The 18,839-nt window shown below is 45.1% G+C and overlaps 1 protein-coding gene across 4 annotated transcripts in view; it reads right to left on the bottom strand.

Annotated features, from left to right (window-relative positions):
- Window positions 1-7,482: 7,482 nt before the first annotated feature.
- ALDH18A1 (aldehyde dehydrogenase 18 family member A1) overlaps window positions 7,483-18,839 on the bottom strand; it is a 41,702-nt gene continuing 30,345 nt past the window's right edge. For all 4 annotated transcript variants that reach the window (XM_032312853.1, XM_032312852.1, XM_032312855.1 and 1 more), the window contains exons 12-18: window positions 17,669-17,889; window positions 16,595-16,732; window positions 14,493-14,688; window positions 14,266-14,387; window positions 12,047-12,233; window positions 10,943-11,038; window positions 7,483-8,502 (exon numbers count right to left, since the gene is read on the bottom strand). In XM_032312853.1, the coding sequence (XP_032168744.1) occupies window positions 8,321-8,502; window positions 10,943-11,038; window positions 12,047-12,233; window positions 14,266-14,387; window positions 14,493-14,688; window positions 16,595-16,732; window positions 17,669-17,889 (1,142 nt within the window). In that variant the 3' untranslated portion in view covers window positions 7,483-8,320. The remainder of the gene's footprint in view (window positions 8,503-10,942; window positions 11,039-12,046; window positions 12,234-14,265; window positions 14,388-14,492; window positions 14,689-16,594; window positions 16,733-17,668; window positions 17,890-18,839) is intronic.

The following is an 18,839-nucleotide window of genomic DNA, read 5'->3' on the forward strand; positions in this document are numbered from 1 at the left end:
ATTTCCGATAGGAATAACTATTAGTAGCTGTGAAAAAAAAGAAAAATATTCTAAAAATACTTCAGGCAGTAACAGAGACACTTTGGAAAGTTTGGAAAAGTATAATGACAAAAGTCACTAGTAGTCTCACTGTTTGGTAAGAATCGCTCCTTGTATTTTGATTATTTTGATGTATTTTCTTCCAGTACTTTTTTTTTTTTAACCAAATATCTATAATAAAATTGGGAAACACTAATTATATTATTAAAAATTACAATCTTTTATAGCCTAGTTTTTTTCTATTCAACATTTTGTCGTGAGCTTTTCCTCCATGTCAATAAATATTCTTTAAAAACAATTTTTAGCCAACTGGGTGGCTAAATTGGTTAAGCGTCTACTTTCAGCTCAGGTCATGGTCCCAGGGTCTTGGGATAGAGCCCCACATCAGTCTCTCTGCTTGATGGGGAGGCTGCTCTCCTTCTTCCCTGCTTTATGTTCTCTAGCTCCGCCTCTCAAATAAATACAATCTTAAAAAAAAAAACAAAAAACAGCAAGATTGTTAGGGACACCTGGGTGGCTCAGTCGGTTAAGCCTCTGATGCTTGATCCTAGTGCAGGACTTGATTTCAGGGTTATGAGTTTCAGCCCCATGTTGGGCTCCCCGCCTGGCATGGAGCCTACTTAAAAACAAGATTTTCAATGGCTGATTGTTTTCAAACAGTTTGCTGTAAAGAGATCCAGGATTAAAATATTATTAACTAGGATTCAATGGATTCAGTTTAATTTCACACTGAAATCTAACTGTGGGACCGCAGAGGATGCCGATCACAATATGGAGTCACAGTCTGGACAGAGAGGATCAAGAGCAGATGTGCAAACGATTGTTCCCCACCAGGACAAATTCAGCTGCACAGTGGCCATGGGCAGGAAGTGAGAGAGAGAATATGGTGGGTGGATGGTCAGGATCAGGGTGGATGGGAGCACCCAGGTGAGGGTGAGTGAGTAGTAAGCAGATCCTAGAAAACCCATGACTCTAGTCACTGGAAATATTAATAATTGCTATTATGCTATTCCCTATGCTCTTATGGCCTAAAATCTGTAGTCCAAGTGCCACCTGTATATTCGTATTTCCTTCCAGTCTTTTTTTCTAAACATAATGACTTTTTTTTTTTTACATTGGTGAAATCTATAGTAAGAATATTTTTGTTACCTGCTGAGTTTTTTTTCATTTATACAAACTCAGTCTTTAAGTTTAATTTGTATAAACTTAGGATAGAGGAAAAGGGACTGTGTATCAATAGAAGATAATTTATCCATTTACTAGTTAGGGTCTTAGTCACACCAATTTCCACTCAAATCAACATGATTTTGAAATTTGCAAGGAAAACGGTCCACTTACAAATAATCATGGGGAGGAGATATACACGTACACACTGTGGAGTAGGCTGATGCCTCCTTTTCCTCGCAGGCAACTAAGGGGAGGGAAAAGGGGTAAGTAAAGGCATGTCAGGGAAAGTCAGAGAAGCATCCACACCTGCTCGTTGTATCAAGTGTCTAGAGACTCTCTAAATAATTTAGGTGCAGCTGGCTCCCTCCGGGGGCAGGTGCTGAGGAGAGTTTCCAGACAAGCATCTCCTCTTGCAAAGCTGGAGCCGACCTAGGATCTGATTACTTGAAAAGGGGTCCAGTTAGTAGCTATGGCAACCTCCTTCTTCAGCTTTACAACTTATCTTGGGTTAAGGTATAAGAAGCTTCTAAGGAAATACTACTGCTACAGTCTGCCATGGTGGGGAAGAGCTCTGAAGCCCAGGTGTCAAGGTTCTACTACTTCCTAACTGTGTGACCTTGGGCAATTTACTCAACCTCTCTTATCCTCAGTTTCTGTACCTATAAACTAGGAATAACAAGTCACTCATTGAGACTGCTGTGACATCACATGCGAGGCTCCTACTATAGTGCCTGATACATAATAGATATCTCCTCATAGTGTCCCCAAACACATTTCCTAAGAAGAGATCTCTGTGCTTTAAATAAAAGAGCAATGCCCAGAAAGAAGAGAAAGATATTCCTTAGAACAAAATAAATGTAACAGCTAACAGTTTTTGAAGGTTTACTATAGGCTGGACATTGTGCTGAGTGCTTTACATATAATCTCACAAAACCCATTATCAAAGTTCTGAGAAGTTAAGACACTTACCCCTAGCAAACAGCTAGAAGATGGCGGAATCAAGGTCCAAACCTGTTCTGTCCCTCGTCTAAAAAAAACCACAACCTGTGTTCTTACCCTCTAGGCAAGTTGGTTTCTGAAAGTCATTTTACTGTGCCAGCACTCATCTGCAGGTGGACAACCTGAGGGTGGCTGGGGTGGGAGTGGGGGTGGGGTGGGTAGAGCAGATGGCAGACCAACTTAGGTCCATGCGGCCAGACTGCCCTCTAGTGTAGGAGGACTGTCGGGGCCACATGGAATAAAGAGCGAGTGGCTTTTTCTTTGAGGTGGCAGTGAATCCTCCTCCCTTCCATCCTGGAGTGCAGTTTGTCCAGTGCCTTCCTATTGGCCAAAGGGTTCTCCTAGGAATGGGGGTCAAAAAGGTGGTAAAGACTGGGAATTAAGGAGAGGGACTATCTTGGGACAGAACAGCAATTCTCAGACAGGTTAAGCTTCAAACCATTGGGTAGAAGGAGTGTCTCCTATTCTTAGCACACAGCACATACTAGGTGCTCAGTGAGTACTGAACTAAGTTTTAAATCTCTTTCTCCTTATGAGAGTTCTGCCAGTAGGAGAAGTCATGGAATTATTGGTTTTTGCCAGAAACACTAGCAGAAAAGACACTGCAACATGTAGCCCACCATCCATCCTAATAGATTCCAAGGAAATGTTCATGTTCATGACCAGGTAAGAATGACGACACTCCTTGGTTGTTCATAAATGAGCTGCAGTCAGTAAAGATGTGTGATCATTTTGGGCTACCACCCTCACACCAAGTCCCTAATGGTCCAAGGGTCTCAGAGAAGGCACCTCCTTTCCCACCTCCTGCTGCATCCACAACTCTGCCGAAGCGGTCTGTTTCACCGAGAGGTCAGTGAACACCTGTAGGCACTGCTGCTAGCTGAACCACTGGGGAACATTCAGACAGACATACCAGGAAGGGCCCTACTGCTAATTGTGGCTACTGCTGATGGAGCTTCTTCCCTGAGCTGGGTGTGCAATCTAGCTCTCCCAGGTCTCTCCTCACAGGTAGGTGGTAGTCTCCTACTTTTTCCAAATAAGGACACTGAGGCCCATTTGGGTGGAAGAAACTCTGTTATGTTCACACAATTTAGAGATGGCAACACAGGCCAGGATGACCCTCAAATGCAAGCTCTTTCCAATATGGCACTGACTAATTTTTTGGAATAACTGTTACTGTGACTGTTGCCTTTTTCTAAAATATAAGAACCTCCAAAAGGATTAGCCTCATGGAGCCATAAGTTTACAAACAGGTGGCTTTTTTTTTTTTTCCCCCCACTTTGGTGGTCTAGCTTTCTCCAGCCTAATTTCCCGCAGATCTTCAGTCTGTGCCCGCTGCCTAGTACAACTCTAAATTCCCACTCTCCTCTCCAGAAGTGCCCAGGAATTTTTCCTTTTCTCCATCTCCTACAGAGCAATTCGGCTTTCCCACATCACCGCAAAATCTGATTTACAAAACCCATCAATGAGCTCAAGAGAACAAAAGGGGCTTCTAGAAAAAGAGAGGGTTTAGGGTTAATTGTGGCACACAGTGCTAGTAGCTTATCTAATGTTTATCCTTTCTCCTTCCTTATGAAGAGGATCCTGGTTTTTGTTCAGGGAGGAATGTGCCCAACTGTAACGCTGTATTTCTCAACCTCCCTTATAGCTAGAGTTGTCCACATGGCTGCAAGAAACGGTTCCTCCCTAAAAGCCATGTTGTTTAGGTGAGTGGATGCTTCTCCCATCTCCCCGAATCAGAGTAATTTTCTTCCCCTCTTCAATTTCTCTTCTCCCTTACCAATAGACTCCTTCTTAGACCTACAGTATGCCCAGATAAAAAAGTCACACTCCCTAGATCTCTTGTAGAAGCAAGGGGTGTCATAAGCCAGTTCTGGACAAGCAGTTGGATGGGCCTTCCTGAAAAGCCACTTGGACGAGGCAGCTGGCAGGTACTCGTTTGTCTGTGGTTCCTCCTCCTTCCTGCCGTCTGGAACATGCTCCTGATGGTAGGGAGATCACTGGCATGTGGATGAGGGCCTTACCCTACGATGGGAGAGCAGAACCTGAAAGGAGCCAGAGTGCCTGATGACATCATGGAGCCGCGGCCTCAGCCCTGAGATGCCTACCTCCAGATCCCTTCTTACTGGAGATGAAAATGAACTCTTATCATGTTCAAACCTTAGCTGTTTGCATTTCCTGGGACAATGCAACTCAATTCCTACATTTACTACAGTGATTGATTCAGGCCAGTTTAATAAGAGTGGAGGTTAGGACCACTGTCTGATGGTAGTTTTACTGGATGTCCTCCCATCATCCAACCCACATTATTAGAAAGGCAAATTCTCGGCCCCAACCCCAACCTACTGAGTCAGCAATCTATTCTAATAACCCTACAGGTGATTCTGAGACTCTCAAGTTTGAAAACCACTGATTTACAGAGATCTGCAGAGAAAGGGAGTCAAGCCCTGATCAAATCATGCCTGAACTACACGTCTGGGTTTCCTGAATTATGTAACCCAATAAATACATTTTCTTTTGTGAAACTAGTTAGAGCAGAGGGTTCTGTTACTTGTACCTGAAAACACTCCTACAGTTGCGGCCTCGAGGTCACTATCCTCACAGGGCACAAAATAGTACCCAGAAATATTCTGTTCCATGTCCGTTTGAGAGGCAGAAGTAAGGAGTAACCACATCGACAACAATGGCTCCAGTCAAAAAGGAGACTTGATTAGATTTAAAGCCTTAGCCAGACAGACTGTCAGAGGATGCATCTAAATAGGCAGAACCGTCGTTGTGCTGGCTTGGAGGTTAGGAACGAATCTCTAGTTCAGAAGTGTGCACACCATGTGTATTCTGCGCTGTCCTGTCTCCTGTGTTAACTGCAAAACACAGGAGAGATGGTTCCACAACATAAGGGATCCAGAGCAAATAACACTGATTATAATCTAGTCCCTGGGGGCGCCTGGGTGGTTCAGTGGGTTAAGCCTCGGCCTTTGGCTCAGGTCATCTCAGGGTCCTAGGATCGAGTCCTGCATCGGGCTCTCTGCTTGGCAGGGAGCCTGCTTTTTCCTCTCTCTCTGCCTGCCTCTCTGCCTACCTGTGATCTCTCTCTCTGTCAAATAAATAAATAAATAAAATCTTTAAAAAAAAAAAAATCTAGTCCCAGACTGTCCACTTTTCTTTCCATAAGAATACTTTAAGAATTTATTTGAGAAGCGTATCATGCTTAGCGAAATAAGTCAAGCAGAGAAAGACAACTATCATATGATCTCCCTGATATGAGGAAGTGGTGATGCAACATGGGGGCTTAAGTGGGTAGGAGAAGAATAAATGAAACAAGATGGGATTGGGAGGGAGACAAACCATAAGTGACTCTTAATCTCACAAAACAAACTGAGGGTTGCTGGGGGGAGGGGGTTTGGGAGAAGGGGGTGGGATTATGGACACTGGGGAGGGTATGTGCTTTGGTGAGTGCTGTGAAGTGTGTAAACCTGGTGATTCACAGACCTGTACCCCTGGGGATAAAAATATATGTTTATAAAAAATAAAAAATTAAAAAAATAAAAAATTAAAATGGACATTTAAAGTCTAAAAAAATAAATAAATAAAGATATAGGATTTAAAAAAAAAAAAGAATTTATTTGAGAGCATGCTGCAAGCGCACACATGCGCACAAGCAGAGGGAGAGGCAGAGGGAGACGGAGGAGGCTCCCCACTGAGCAGGAAGCCAGACATGGGGCTCAATCACACGACCTCTGCTAAAGGCAGACATTGAACCCACTGAGCCACCCAGGATACACCATATGAATACTTTTCTCAATGGCCCCATAATCATAATGTATATACTGTATCACTCACATACTTTTGGCTGTAGCAGAAAACCTAAACTCAAGTAAATGGCTTGACAAATGCTTGTTATCTTACATATCCCAGAGGGCGTTTTCTCCCCGCTTGGTGGGGTAGGGGGGAGCGCCAGGGTTGGCAGGTTCAACAGCCTGCTGTCCGGGGTTGGTAGCTAAGAAAGAGCAGGACCACAGGAAGGATTTTAGAACAAAAAGCCCCCTTCCTAGACAAACCATAAGTACTGAAGACACTTACTTCAGTGTGGAGAATACTTACGAGGGAATGGCTGCCTTTTGACCCTCCTTTGGGGAAATCTCTTTACTTTTAGTGGAAAAATAAATGTCTATGACCCGTGGCCTCTGTAGAAGAGGATTAAGTCTGAAGTGGCTATAGGGGAATGGCCCTGTTGGATGAGTGAGCTTTAGGTGTGTTTTCCAGCCCAAACCCCACTTCCGTCCCCTGCCCCAAGGGTGGCCACCCTGGGATTCTTCTGCTGTCAGCTCTCTGGGATGGAATGCCTTCACTTAGAACTTCTGCCCTGCACTGGTGTGTTCCCTGCTCCACAGACCTTTGTTTCAGCTCCACCTCTGGCCTTCTGCTTGGACCAGTCCCCTGTCCCAGTGCTCGGCCCTCTCCTTACTCCTGTGACTCATCTTGCTCAGGGCCCGGATCCAGGCCTGCCTCCTCAGTGGCGTCTTCCCCAAGGGCCCCGGCCTTCTTGGGTCACTTTCTATTTTCGACTCCAGGGGTGTTTGCTGTCTGTTGGGAGCTGATTGTGGTATCTGCCATACAGTTTCTGGCAGGACTTTTGTCTATTGCCTTTTCAGGCAAGCTATGCCAGAATTCCCCAATCCGAGGGCAGGGTGGGTGGGGTGGCCTGCCGGACCATGTAAGGGTCTGGATGAGAGGGAGAGTTGGGAGCCGGCCTGAGAACACGCTCCACAGGACACTGTGATTCTTTTGCTCATAAAACATCCTTGAAGGCTAAGCAGCAGCATGTCAGTGAGAGCTTTTCTCTTTGGAAGGGCCCCCATGAGACAAGAGAGCTTTCAACTACAAACTTTTGAGCACCAGGGACCCTAAAACAGGAGCTGGATGGAGGGAGGGTCTTCCAAAGTAAATAGGATGTCGGGTCTGGGACCACAGCTGCCCGAGTGGAGGCTGTGTGGTCCTGGCACCGTGGCAGCACACTTGTGCTATCCATACCCGCCGACCTCATTCTGTCACCATTCTCTCAGTCCTGATGCTCTGGGGCCCAGTCTCCTGTTTTCCTCTCCTCTGTCAGGCTGGGTTCATCCCTTGGGATCTGCCTCCATGGACACGAGTCAGACAGACGGTCTCCCTGACCAGCTTCCTGAGAAGAGCCAGCGTGTCAAAGCAGGCATGGGGCCCAGGGAAGGCAGAGGAAGAGGGCCAGGGCAAGCGAGGGTGCGGACTTTAACCACACATACAGGCTTTTCATAAGAACTTTATTTCTCAAAAAGGGGGAAGAATCCAAAGTATTAAAATAACCTTCTAATTTTTGTTTTGGAGGAAAAGGGTAGGATGACAAAATAATTTATATAAAAATTTCAAGCATAATTGCTATAGATACTTCATCCCGGGACTCGCAGCTCCAGGTTCCAATGGCATCCCCAGTCGTGCTGAATCTTCTGGGCTCGAAGAGGCACAAGCATCTGGAATGCTGCTTTATCTTAATCCACAATAAATATAAAAGGTCAATCCTCCCCGTGGAAATGATTCAGTCCATTTTTGCGACTGTTTCTGATGAGAATGCTGAAATGAAGGGCTGCCCCTCTTCTAAATTCCAAGCCTTTCCTTTTTGAAGATGAGTGTGAGCGTAAGGAGATGAAATGTGGAAAAACATATTAGGTGTGATGGGCTCTAGTGCCAACCAAACGTCAGGGGAGATGTTACCTCATTGAGGCAATACAAAGGTAAAAGCAGCATGATTTTCCCGTTGACTTTTTTGTGGGGAAGCTGCACCTTTCTGTTCCTATCATGAAGGGAACTGGACCATATGAAGCGACGTCCCTAACTGCAGCAATTAAGCGAAGCCCCATTCATAGCGATTATTTTCTAACTAAAAAAGAGATGGGTGAATTGGAATATGCACATTAGCCATCCCTGGCGTAGCCAAAAGGAGCCCAGAAGCATCTGGGTGCACTTTCCAACAGGCAGACCCTTCCACAAAGTCGGGAGATGAGAAATGGCTCATCCCCTGAGATTCTTAAGATAGGTTTAACTGTGAAGACCTCTTGAATCTTTCCTGGCTCTTCTTGGAATGCTTTCAGTTGGTGTTTCTCTGAGGCACAGGGAGGTTCTCGTGAAGGTATTTTAAACTTCCATGCTCTGAGAAATCTGAGACCACGTGGTCCTGCCCTCGCAGCAGCCACTTAGTGGTGAGCAGTCCCTCAAGTCCCACTGGTCCCCGTGCGTGGATCCTCGATGTGCTGATGCCCACTTCGGCTCCTGAGGAAAAGCATGGATGAGGATGCGGCTTTTCCCAGTCCCTGCTTCCTATCCGCCCAGCAGACCCACAGCTCTTCCTCTCCTCATGTGCCACCCTCTCACCCCGCCCACTCCTGCTCCATCCTTCCCAGATCAGCTTGAGCTCCACGGTCCCCTTCAACATGTCCTCCGGTCATTATGAATCATAAGCCCTCTACTTCTGATAAAACACAATGTGTGGGCTCTCCTCCACACTTTTATCCCAAATGCATTTTGACAATACTAGGAATGCTGGCTGAAATCTGCTTGGTGTCTAGACTGTGTATCATAATTTGACATTCACGCATTTTTTTGAAGCATACAACAATGTCCAGTATCAAGATTTCATCTCAACTATTCTCTAAGTCCCAGAATGGAAGGGATGGGACATGTTCTCAGTATCCCCCAGAATTCTTAGTACATAGGCACTCACTAGACAGTTACTGTCTAATAACTGTCTGAATTACACGAATACTGAATACACGAAAGGGGACTATTCATTTTCCTTCCCTCTTGCTCTAAGCTTGGACTCATGGCGTTAGGGGTTTTCCATGGTCTGGCTGTGGGTCCTGCAAGGGATACAGTGGAAGCAGGGTTCTCTCGTCCATCACAATTTTCCTGAGCATGTACTATGCAAGAGGCACCATGTTGGGCCCTAGGGAGGCAGTGGTGAATACCCAATGCAAGGTCATGTTATCTTAGAGCCCATACTTCTGTGGGCAAGGCAGTCAAAGAATAGTTTAGCAAATAATTCCTTGTGCTGCTAGGAGTGCACGAAAGGGTGCTGGGACAGACTGTGTGAGACGGGGGTCCACACCAGTAGACTGCTTAGGGAGAGTCTCCCTGAGAAGGGACTTTCCTCTGAACCCTGAACAATGACAAGGATCCAGCCTGTGCAGGGGCAGGTGGAAAGGCGCTGCAGGCAGAGACCAGCAGTGCAGAGGCCTGAGTGAGGATGTGCCAGGGAGTAGTGGTTGGCAAGGACAGTGTGACCACCAGATTTGAATTCTGGTTTAATAGCATAGGGACCACAAGACTTCGGGCACATGGTGGAACCATCTTTTCTGCTTCCGTTCATTTGGAAAATGAGGAACAGAATAGAACCCATCACGTAAAACTAAGTGAGACAATGCATGTGATACACTTAGCACAGCGCTGAGAATATGTACATGCTCAATAAACACCATCTGTCACTGTTATTAATGCACTTCATAGGAATTTAACTCAACCAGAGTTTGAGCATTTGCTCTGAGCACGTGATGGACAGATGATGGAGTAGTCATTTGCTCTTTCCCCATCCTGGACTTTTGCTTGAAAGCTAGGTACCTCAGCCCCTAAAAGTATGCTGCTATTTCTTCATCAACAACACGGAAAATGAAAATCAGTGAAAGGAAGGGATGTGACAATTAAATCAAAACCCCAACATAACAGAAATAGGTAACTAACAGTAAAGAGCCTAATGACTAAGAATAACTGGGTAAAATTCTCTTTAACCACCTTTAGTAATTCAGTGAGAAGTGTTCTCTAGGCAGATCTATTCAAAAGTTCAGAGGAATTAAAATAATTCTCAGATGTGTCACAAATGCCTATTGGTGCTCTTTATAATGGTACCCCTGAAAACCAGAGACCATCTGAAAATCTCTATACTGGGGAATGGAGATTTTCTTTTGTTCTTTCTTCATGGGGCTCGAACTTACAACCCTGAGATCAAGAGCTGTATAGTCTACCTGAGCCAGCCAGGTGCCCCTGACTTTATTTCTAATGAAGGATGGGGAGAAGGGGGGAGGTTTCTTGCTTTCTTTTTTTTCTAAAGTTACTTTTCTGAAGCTTTTTGTTTCAAAGGCATGCTTTAGAAATAAACCTTGCACCTCTGGACTTACTTGTTTTTGATACTGCCTATTTAAGCCCAGCATACATATTAAAACATTCTATTGTCTTGTCCTCACGGGGAATCCCTCTCAGGTAACCTGGCTTTGTCTCACTGAAGGAGTGAGTCTGCAACAGCTCCTGAGGGACCTCGGCATGCACGCCTGTCATGACCTGTGCACGCAGGCATGCTGTGCTCTGCCCGTACTGTAACGGGAACAACCCAGGCTCTGGACTTGTCCAAGTGTGGGTCTGGGAGACAGCTCGGGGGCTTTGGGCAAGTTACTTCACTTCTCTGAATTTCAAAGGTCTATGAAAAAGAAAAACAAGTACCTACCTTCTTAATACACAAAATGTTTAGAGCACAGAACTTCTCCCAGCCCATGGCTGCTCTGAGGATTCTCTCTCATCAACCACCCTCCCACAATTCTTCTCTTTTATCTTAATCAAGCATGTGTGACTTCAAAGAACAGGTGTCTCCTCCACCCTCACCAGCTCCTTGGACACGGTGATTCACAAAGAGGCCTCTTTTTCTCCTGATCAGAATCTTTCTTACCCAGTCCGAACCGGTAGCCATCAGAGAAGCGAGTGCTGGCATTCCAGAACACACAGGCACTATCTACGTGCTGGAGAAAGAACTCTGCTGTTTTCTCTGCAGCATAAAGAGAGAACACGGAGTTAGGGTGACCCATGGAAAATATCCTTCCTTATAGTCACACATTGGTGACTGACCAGGGCTGGGCCCAGGGCCCTGAAGAGCTTCCCCAAGCATTAAACATGCAGACTTGTGAAAAATCTGAAAAGGAAGAAGGCTAACCCAGCTTCATCAGTGTCTGTTATGGGAAGAGTAGTTGCCTGGAAAAGACTGGGTTGGAATACAATCTCCTCCTGTAGACAAACCCTTCATGCTGCAACAGCTTAACATACTATCTCTTTATAAGGCTCCAGAACCAGAATCCCTAAGTCTGAATTCCAATTCCATGCCATGCCCATTAGTTGGATGACCCTGAGCAGGTTTCTGAACCTCTCTGTGCCTGAGCAAAATGGAGACTAATAGTATCACCTAGCTCACAGGGTTGTGTGGAGGATAAAAGGACTTGACATCCACAGAGCACTCACCCCAGAGCCTAGCACATGTAAGTGCTAGTAAACATTAGCTATTATTATTGGCGGTGTTGTGATTCCCTAATAAACCAACCACAGATCCCTTAAGGGGCCATGCTGGCTGCCTTTCCCGCTGGGCCTCCAGTGCCTGACAACTTGGAGGTCTCTCAGTACACATCTGTGCAATGAATGAATGTGTGTGAAGAGCTGCTTCTGCCCTCAGCTCCCTGAGCCTGGGTTTCCTCAGCTGTAAGTGGGTTTATTCCAAAAGCCTGGAGAGACTATTGTCTGGATTAAATGGTAATCCCTGTGACAGAGAATGAGTCATCTCCAGAGTAGCTAACCATCTCTTCCCTGCCTCTTCCCCTGGGGCCACTGCGACAATGCAGTGAGGCAGCAGATGGATAAATACAACCAATGCCAGGCATTATCATTAGTCTATTCAGACTATGTTTTCCTGTAGCCAGAGGGGCTGAGAGGAGCAGGACCCCATGGAGACCAAGGTGGAAAAACCAAGCGCCATATGCCTGAGGCACGTGTGCACATGTGCACTGACCATTCTCCGTGACGATGACATCTGTGTGCGAGCTGCCGTACTTGTGGATGTGGTCAATGGCCTCCTGGACGCTGTCCACCACTTCAATGCACAACTCCAGGTCCCCATACTCCGTTCGGAGGGACTTCACTTCAGAGGGGCTGAAGGTCAGATAGGAAGCGAACTTGGGGCCTGCGTGAATTTTCACCTGGAGCAGAGGAAGTTGAGGGGTGACAATATAAACACAGCAGCAGGAAGCCAGCTCACACTTCTTCTCTAGGTCCAAATAGCCAGACGAGCCTGAAGCGGGGAGCCTGTGGGTGCTGCAGCACAGATGATTAAACCAGCCCTGACTTCCTTTAGAAGCAGCGCTCCACCCTCCAGGATGCTCTGCTTGGGAAAATGCCGACTGGCCACTTGCCAGCAAGGGGCCCTCAGTTAAAACTGGAACAGGGATTTAAGCAGGAAGCCTCTGAATGTTAAGAATGTGCAAGGCATTTAACAGGCTATCAACATAAGCCCTCAACCGCTGGCATCTTACTGAAATGAACACTTGACTACAAAAATCCCATCCCCTGCATATGGGACTCAGATATGGAATCACATGGAAAGGGGGAGATGGCTCGTATACATTTCTACTCCTTCCCTCCAGAAAGTCATAGGTGTGCTTAGAGTATTTAGTCGGTAGCCAGGTCAAACTGTGGTTACTTGTCAGACTTCCAACTTTTGTCAGGCCCCACCTCTAGGCTCAGCTCAGTGACAGACTTGGGGGTTAATTGTGCTCCTGGCTGGAGGAATTTAAGAACTGGGGGCTGGACACTGAGGGTCCCCCCTCACAAGTCTGATCGCACTTAGGCTTCATTCTCTGAGACCTCCACAGGGCAGTGCTCAAGTCTTGATTCTTGGGGACCAAGCTCTTGCTTTCACTCAAGTTACAACAAGCAGTGTTTGTCCTATTCTTATTGTTCCCAAGGCCCTTTTTCCTGGAACCCCTCTTCCTCCAGGCCTGGGGACCAACCATGTTCTCCTCAGGGAGAGGAAACCCATCCCTGAGCCCTAGCTCTGGGCAAGTCATCCTGCTGGTTTACTTCAGGAAATACAAAGATATCACATGAGGTACACATATTGACTAATTTTGATTCAAAGAATATTGCAAGGCAATCTTGAGAATGACTAAGGATATCATGGGTTTGTCTGAATCAGGAACAGGAGGTTTATTCCTGGCTAAAGGACATTTTCCTCCTGTCTAGTCCAGTTCAGTGCGGTGTATGGCATACACAGGTGGCCCAATAGTATCAAGGAAGGTCCCAAACATGAGTGATCATGTAATCTAATTCCATTTTAATTTGTGGGGCGCATTTTCATTTTCAAAACAATCCTTTCAGGCTCTCATTGGGACCATGCCCACCCATTTATAAGATGACTCGGGCCTTCCTTTCCAGGTAAAAGATGAAAGGGAAAAGACATACTCAGGGTCAAAGCAACCAAGGCCAGCAGCCACTTTCTCTAAATGCTGCGCTTGTTTATGTAATTATGAAAGGGTGCCATGGCATCAGATATTAAAGTTTACAATGTGTTCTGCCAGAAAACCTGAGATTGCCCACTTTTGCCTGGAGAGCATCTATTTTCTTGCAATTAGAAACTTAAGATGGAACATATATTTGTCTGAAACTTACCGGCACTGGTTTTTACAACCTCAATGAAATGGTAATAAAACAATCTAGGGAGAACATTATACAAATTGTTGACTCCCAAATATCATCATATTAAGGACATCAATACTGGTAATTGAAGACACTGGTGGAGGGGTGGACACATATAAATGAAAACATTTCTGCACAATCTTTCCAAATCAAATCCAAGCAGAAATGTGTGTTCAGAAATAAACTTTAAACGAGGCTGCCTCAATAAAAGGCTCTCAGAAACAGAACTGCCACGTGATCTGTCTTATCTTTGCCCTCTCTTAGCACTTACCACATTCCACTCTGTAATACAGCTATTGGAATATGGGTTTCTTCCATCGACTAGATTTTGACAAAGCAGGGATGTGTCTTACTCGCTGTGTACTGAGCACAGAACTATGTCTGAGCACAGAACTATGTCCACAGTAAATGCTCAGAAATACTGCTTCTTAAATTGCCATAAATGGTATGGCAGCCGCTCCTGGTCTAATCCCACAGGCTTCAAAATCTCAAAATGGAAGACAGGAAGTGATGTATGAGTCCTGGGACTTGTCATACCTGTTCCACTCTCAGCATGTCAATGATCTGGTCAAATAATGGTGTTCTCAGCAGATCTCGGTGGATTAAGAGAGTCTCCAAAGCATTACAGGCAGCTGGATATTCACATTTAGAGTCTCGGACTGAAAAAAGGAAGACAAAGAATTGTTTCTAGTAACGTGCTCCCAAGCCACACAGGATCTGATAAATATCTTGCCTGCAAACAGCAGGGGCCCCATCCAGCTCACCCAGTCTGGTGACTTTATCAACGCTGGCCTCTGAATCCACATACATGTGGCAGATTCCCTCACTGTGCCCCATCACTGGGATTCCCTTAGCAGCTTTCTGGATATCTCTGACCAGCTGGGAAGAGCCTCGTGGAATGATCAGATCTATCATTTTGTCTAAGCGACAAAGATCTTCCACTTCTTCTCTGGTATTCACCTGAAGAGGTACAGAATAAAAACAAAAATGACATCTGACCTAACGAAATATAAAGTAGCAGCACCCAGAGTGCTGCTGACCACCTCTATCCTGTGATGAAGTGCCTGTCAAGACACTGGGGTGATGGCCTTTTCCCCTCCTCTTTTAATTTCACCCATATGTCATGTGACTTACAACAGAAATACAAATACGTATGTACGAGAATGTTCATAGCAACTTTATTCTGTGTAGCCCCAAATCGGAAACAACCCTAAAGTTGGCCAAAGGAAGAAAGGACAAACTGTAGTATATACATGTAAATGGAACACCACATGGCGACAGACAAGAGAAAACAACAGCTTGAGGTAACATTGTGGATGACCTTCACAGACATAAAGGTGAACAAAAGAAAAAGAACACAAAGAAGTGCCTGGGTGGCTCAGTTGGTTAACCTTCTGCCTTTGGCTCAGGTCATGATCTCAGGGATTGAGCCCTGGCACCAGAGCAGGGAGCCTGCTTCTCCCTCTTCCTCTGCCCATCCCCGCTGCTCTCCCTCTCTCTCAAATAAATAATTTAAAAAACCCCAACAACACAAAAGAGTGTATTTTGTATGATGCCATTTATAATGAAGTTCAAAAGTAACCAAAACAGGGGTGCCTGGGTGGCTCAGTGGGTTAAAGCCTCTGCCTTCGGCTCAGGTCATGATCTCAGGGTCCTGGGATTGAGCCCCACATCAGGCTCTCTGCTCAGCAGGGAGCCTGCCTCTCTACCTACTTGTGATCTCTGTCTGTCAAGTAAATAAATAAAATCTTTAAAAAAAAAAAAAAGTATAACCAAAACAGATTCAATGTGAAAAAGCAAAGAGGGGGCCATTACAAGGGGAAGACGGCCATACTGATTAGGAGGGACACAGGAACCTTCTGGGGTGCTGCAAACATTCTACAGCTGGATAGGCTGCCAGTTATATATGTGTGTACGTGGATCCATGGAAAACGTCCTAGAGTTGTTCATATAAGATCTGCACAATTTACTGTATGGATATGATACAGCAGTAGGAAGACGGCTGGAAGGAAACCTGTCTAATTAAGCTAGGATGTAGCAGAGCTGGGATTTGAATCCATCAGGTCTGTGCCCTTTCCACCCCCTATGTTGTTATAGAAAAAATCTAATTCTTATCAGTGAGTATGTAAGGCAGTGGGTTTACACTGTCCCAACAGCAAGCAGAATCCCAGCACGTTGGAGTAAGTGGGCCTCCATAGAGAAAGAGAAGGGTCTGGAGTCAGCTGAGGTTCAAATCTACACTCTCCCTGATTTTCTGTGAGTTACTTCTAGCACTGAGCCTGTTTTTTCCCTAATACTGATGGCATTTTCCTGCTACGGTTGTTGTGAGGGCTGAATGAGGTACGGATGGAAGCTGCCTTGCCTACAGCAGGTGCTCAGTAAACTCTAGCTATTACAGTCCAGTTCAATGACTCCACTTGCTGATTGAGGAGAGTAAGACAATGGTTAAAATAACGAGCACAATGACAACAGTGATAATAGCATGACCTCAAACTCACATGCTGCACAATGGGTTCATAAACTCTTTCATCTGACTTGCCCTAACTCACTCTGCCAGTGGGCAGAACCCTGACCTGATACTCTACGTAAGTGTGCCCCAAGAATGAAGGGCTACCAGGCATTCTTGTAAATCACAGTGCCAGGGCACAGCTGTATGACAGTGGCCTTCCCAAGCCACTGACGACTTCTTGGGCCAAGGAAGCCTCTGGAATCATCCAGGGTCAGCAGGTGCACAGGACTTGCCGCTTTTCCAGTCAAGCTTGCCTGTACAAGTAGCTTGACCTTAGGTAACCTAAGCTTTGCTTCAAACACCCAAACACCTGACCTGGGGTTCTGTGCCTGATGGGGCTCATTCCCAAGGACCTACCAGCTGTATGGCCTCTTTCACTCCGTGGATTGAGAGGGCCTCTTGGGCCAAAAGGTGAAGAATCCGATTGCTGTGTGTGGCCTCCTTCCCTCCTTTGAGTAACAAGCCGTTACCACTCGCAATAGCCAAGGCTGCCACCTGCAGATCAAAGAGGGGAGCAGTGACTCAAAGGGAAAAAGCAACCATTGCAACAGTAAGCACTCAACTGAGTACTCCTCCTGTGCCAAGCACTGTGTAGTCACTTTTTAAGACCTAATCCATTTAATCCTCACGGATTAAGGGAGGAAAGACTCCCATGCTCTCATCCTACGTCCTAGAGTAAACAGGGGCTGGTTTTTCATCTGTTGTTTTTAAGTAGAACTGCTCCTTAAGACTTGATGCTAGTGCAAAGAAAGCAGTATCATCCTACTGGTCAGTATGGTGGGGAAATGGTCCCAGATTTCTGGGAGAGTGGGTAACCAGTGGGGCAACCCTCTAATGCCACCTTATGAATCAAGGCATGGCTGCTTAGTAAAATCTTTTAACACACAGTTTCTCAACATTAGCCTGTGATAGTCAAATTCCTTAAAGAGGTTGCATTCTAGTTTCCATGAACTACTAAAAGTTTTCCTGAGAGATTTACATCCAGGAGACCATCTGTGACACTAACAATAAAGGATCTTTTTCACATGGGCAAAACCAGCTACTAGATGAATGCCCTTGCAGGAAGCTAGAAGAGGTCAGGGAATAAAGTGCCCCAGTGAGCTGAGACGTGGAAATGTGCTCCTGCATTGTACTGTGAAGGTTTTATTTGGGTTCACGTCCCAGCTCCACCCTTTACAAGTGGCAGGAATAAGAACTTCTATAAACTTCAGTTTCTTCAGCTATAAAATGTACATATGAATACCTACTTTGGAATCACTTGGAAGAATCAGTAACATAAATTAAAGACCTGAAAAGTCCCAAAAATTACCTCTGGGGGAGGAAAAAAGGTAAGACTTTCTCACCAAAAAAGAGAAAAAAGAAAACTATCTTGGGAGACTTATTTCATGTGCTGAAAATACATTCTTCCCCTACCCAATGGCAGGCCCATACCTGGGGCAGACAGTCAGGGCGGGACTCAAAGATGACCAGCAGGACTCCAATTGGGACAGTCACTTGTTCTAGTTCCAAATTTTTGGCAATTCGGGTTCGGCGCAAAACACGCCCCACGCTATCCTGTGAGGAGGCTGCAATTTGTCGAAGGCCGATGGCCAGGCTGTTCAGTTTGGATGTGGAGAGGCTCAGGCGCTTCAGCAGAGGAGCTGCTAGTCTCCCTGAAGAGGTGTGAAGAACACAAGATAAAGGAGCAGCTCTGGGAGGGCCGCAGCTGCTCTACTGAACACACGGCACCATGTGAGGAACAGACACGAGCTTTGGGGTCTCGAGCAGACAATGACATGCCCCTTATACAGCTTCTCTAGGGGGCTCTTGGCAGGAGAGTTCACCATGTAAAGGCACTAAGCCAATACCCACTGTGCTGGCAATTTCAGTTCCAGAAATCCATCATTTGCGTGAGCAAACTTGCACATGAGATACTTGTTACAGCATTTTTACAATAGAATCAATTTCAACTTGAAAATTTAGACAATGAGCTACAGTGCAGTTGTACAAATAATGTTTCTATACAAACTGCTATAGAAAGCTGTCCAGGATACAGTTTGTGAAAAATCCAAAACTACCAAAAAACATGCATGATAAAATCCTATTTATCAAATTTTGCATATATGCATGTGGACATGGAGATGTCTGCTGATGATCTCTCTCAGCATTATTTTAATTTTTTGTTAACAAGCTTATTTTTATAATCAGAAGCATTAAAGATATTTTCTTTTGAAATAAAAACTTAAAGAGAATTATGATAATTTCACATACAGCATTTTCTTTCAATTTAAATACACCATTTGCATGGTGTGACTGTCTACACACACACTCCTGACACACATACACACACACCAGAAAAATCACCTGGAAACACATAACACAAATCACTACTATAGTTAATGTTGAGATGAGATGATGAAAAATTTCCCTTTCTTTTTTTTCTTTCCTTTTTTTTTAATAGTTATATCCACCAAGGTAAAATAATAAAAAGTTTTCTACTTAGGAGGGGAGGAACCAACATTATATTAAAAAAAAAGTTAAATCATCATTTTACCAATTACCTCAATCCATTTTCTTCACTTTTCTCTATGTGTTTTTTTTTTCTAAAGATTTTATCTATCAA

This window comes from Mustela erminea, chromosome 14 (genome assembly GCF_009829155.1).
Source record: "Mustela erminea isolate mMusErm1 chromosome 14, mMusErm1.Pri, whole genome shotgun sequence".
In the NCBI taxonomy this organism is placed as follows: domain Eukaryota; kingdom Metazoa; phylum Chordata; class Mammalia; order Carnivora; family Mustelidae; genus Mustela; species Mustela erminea.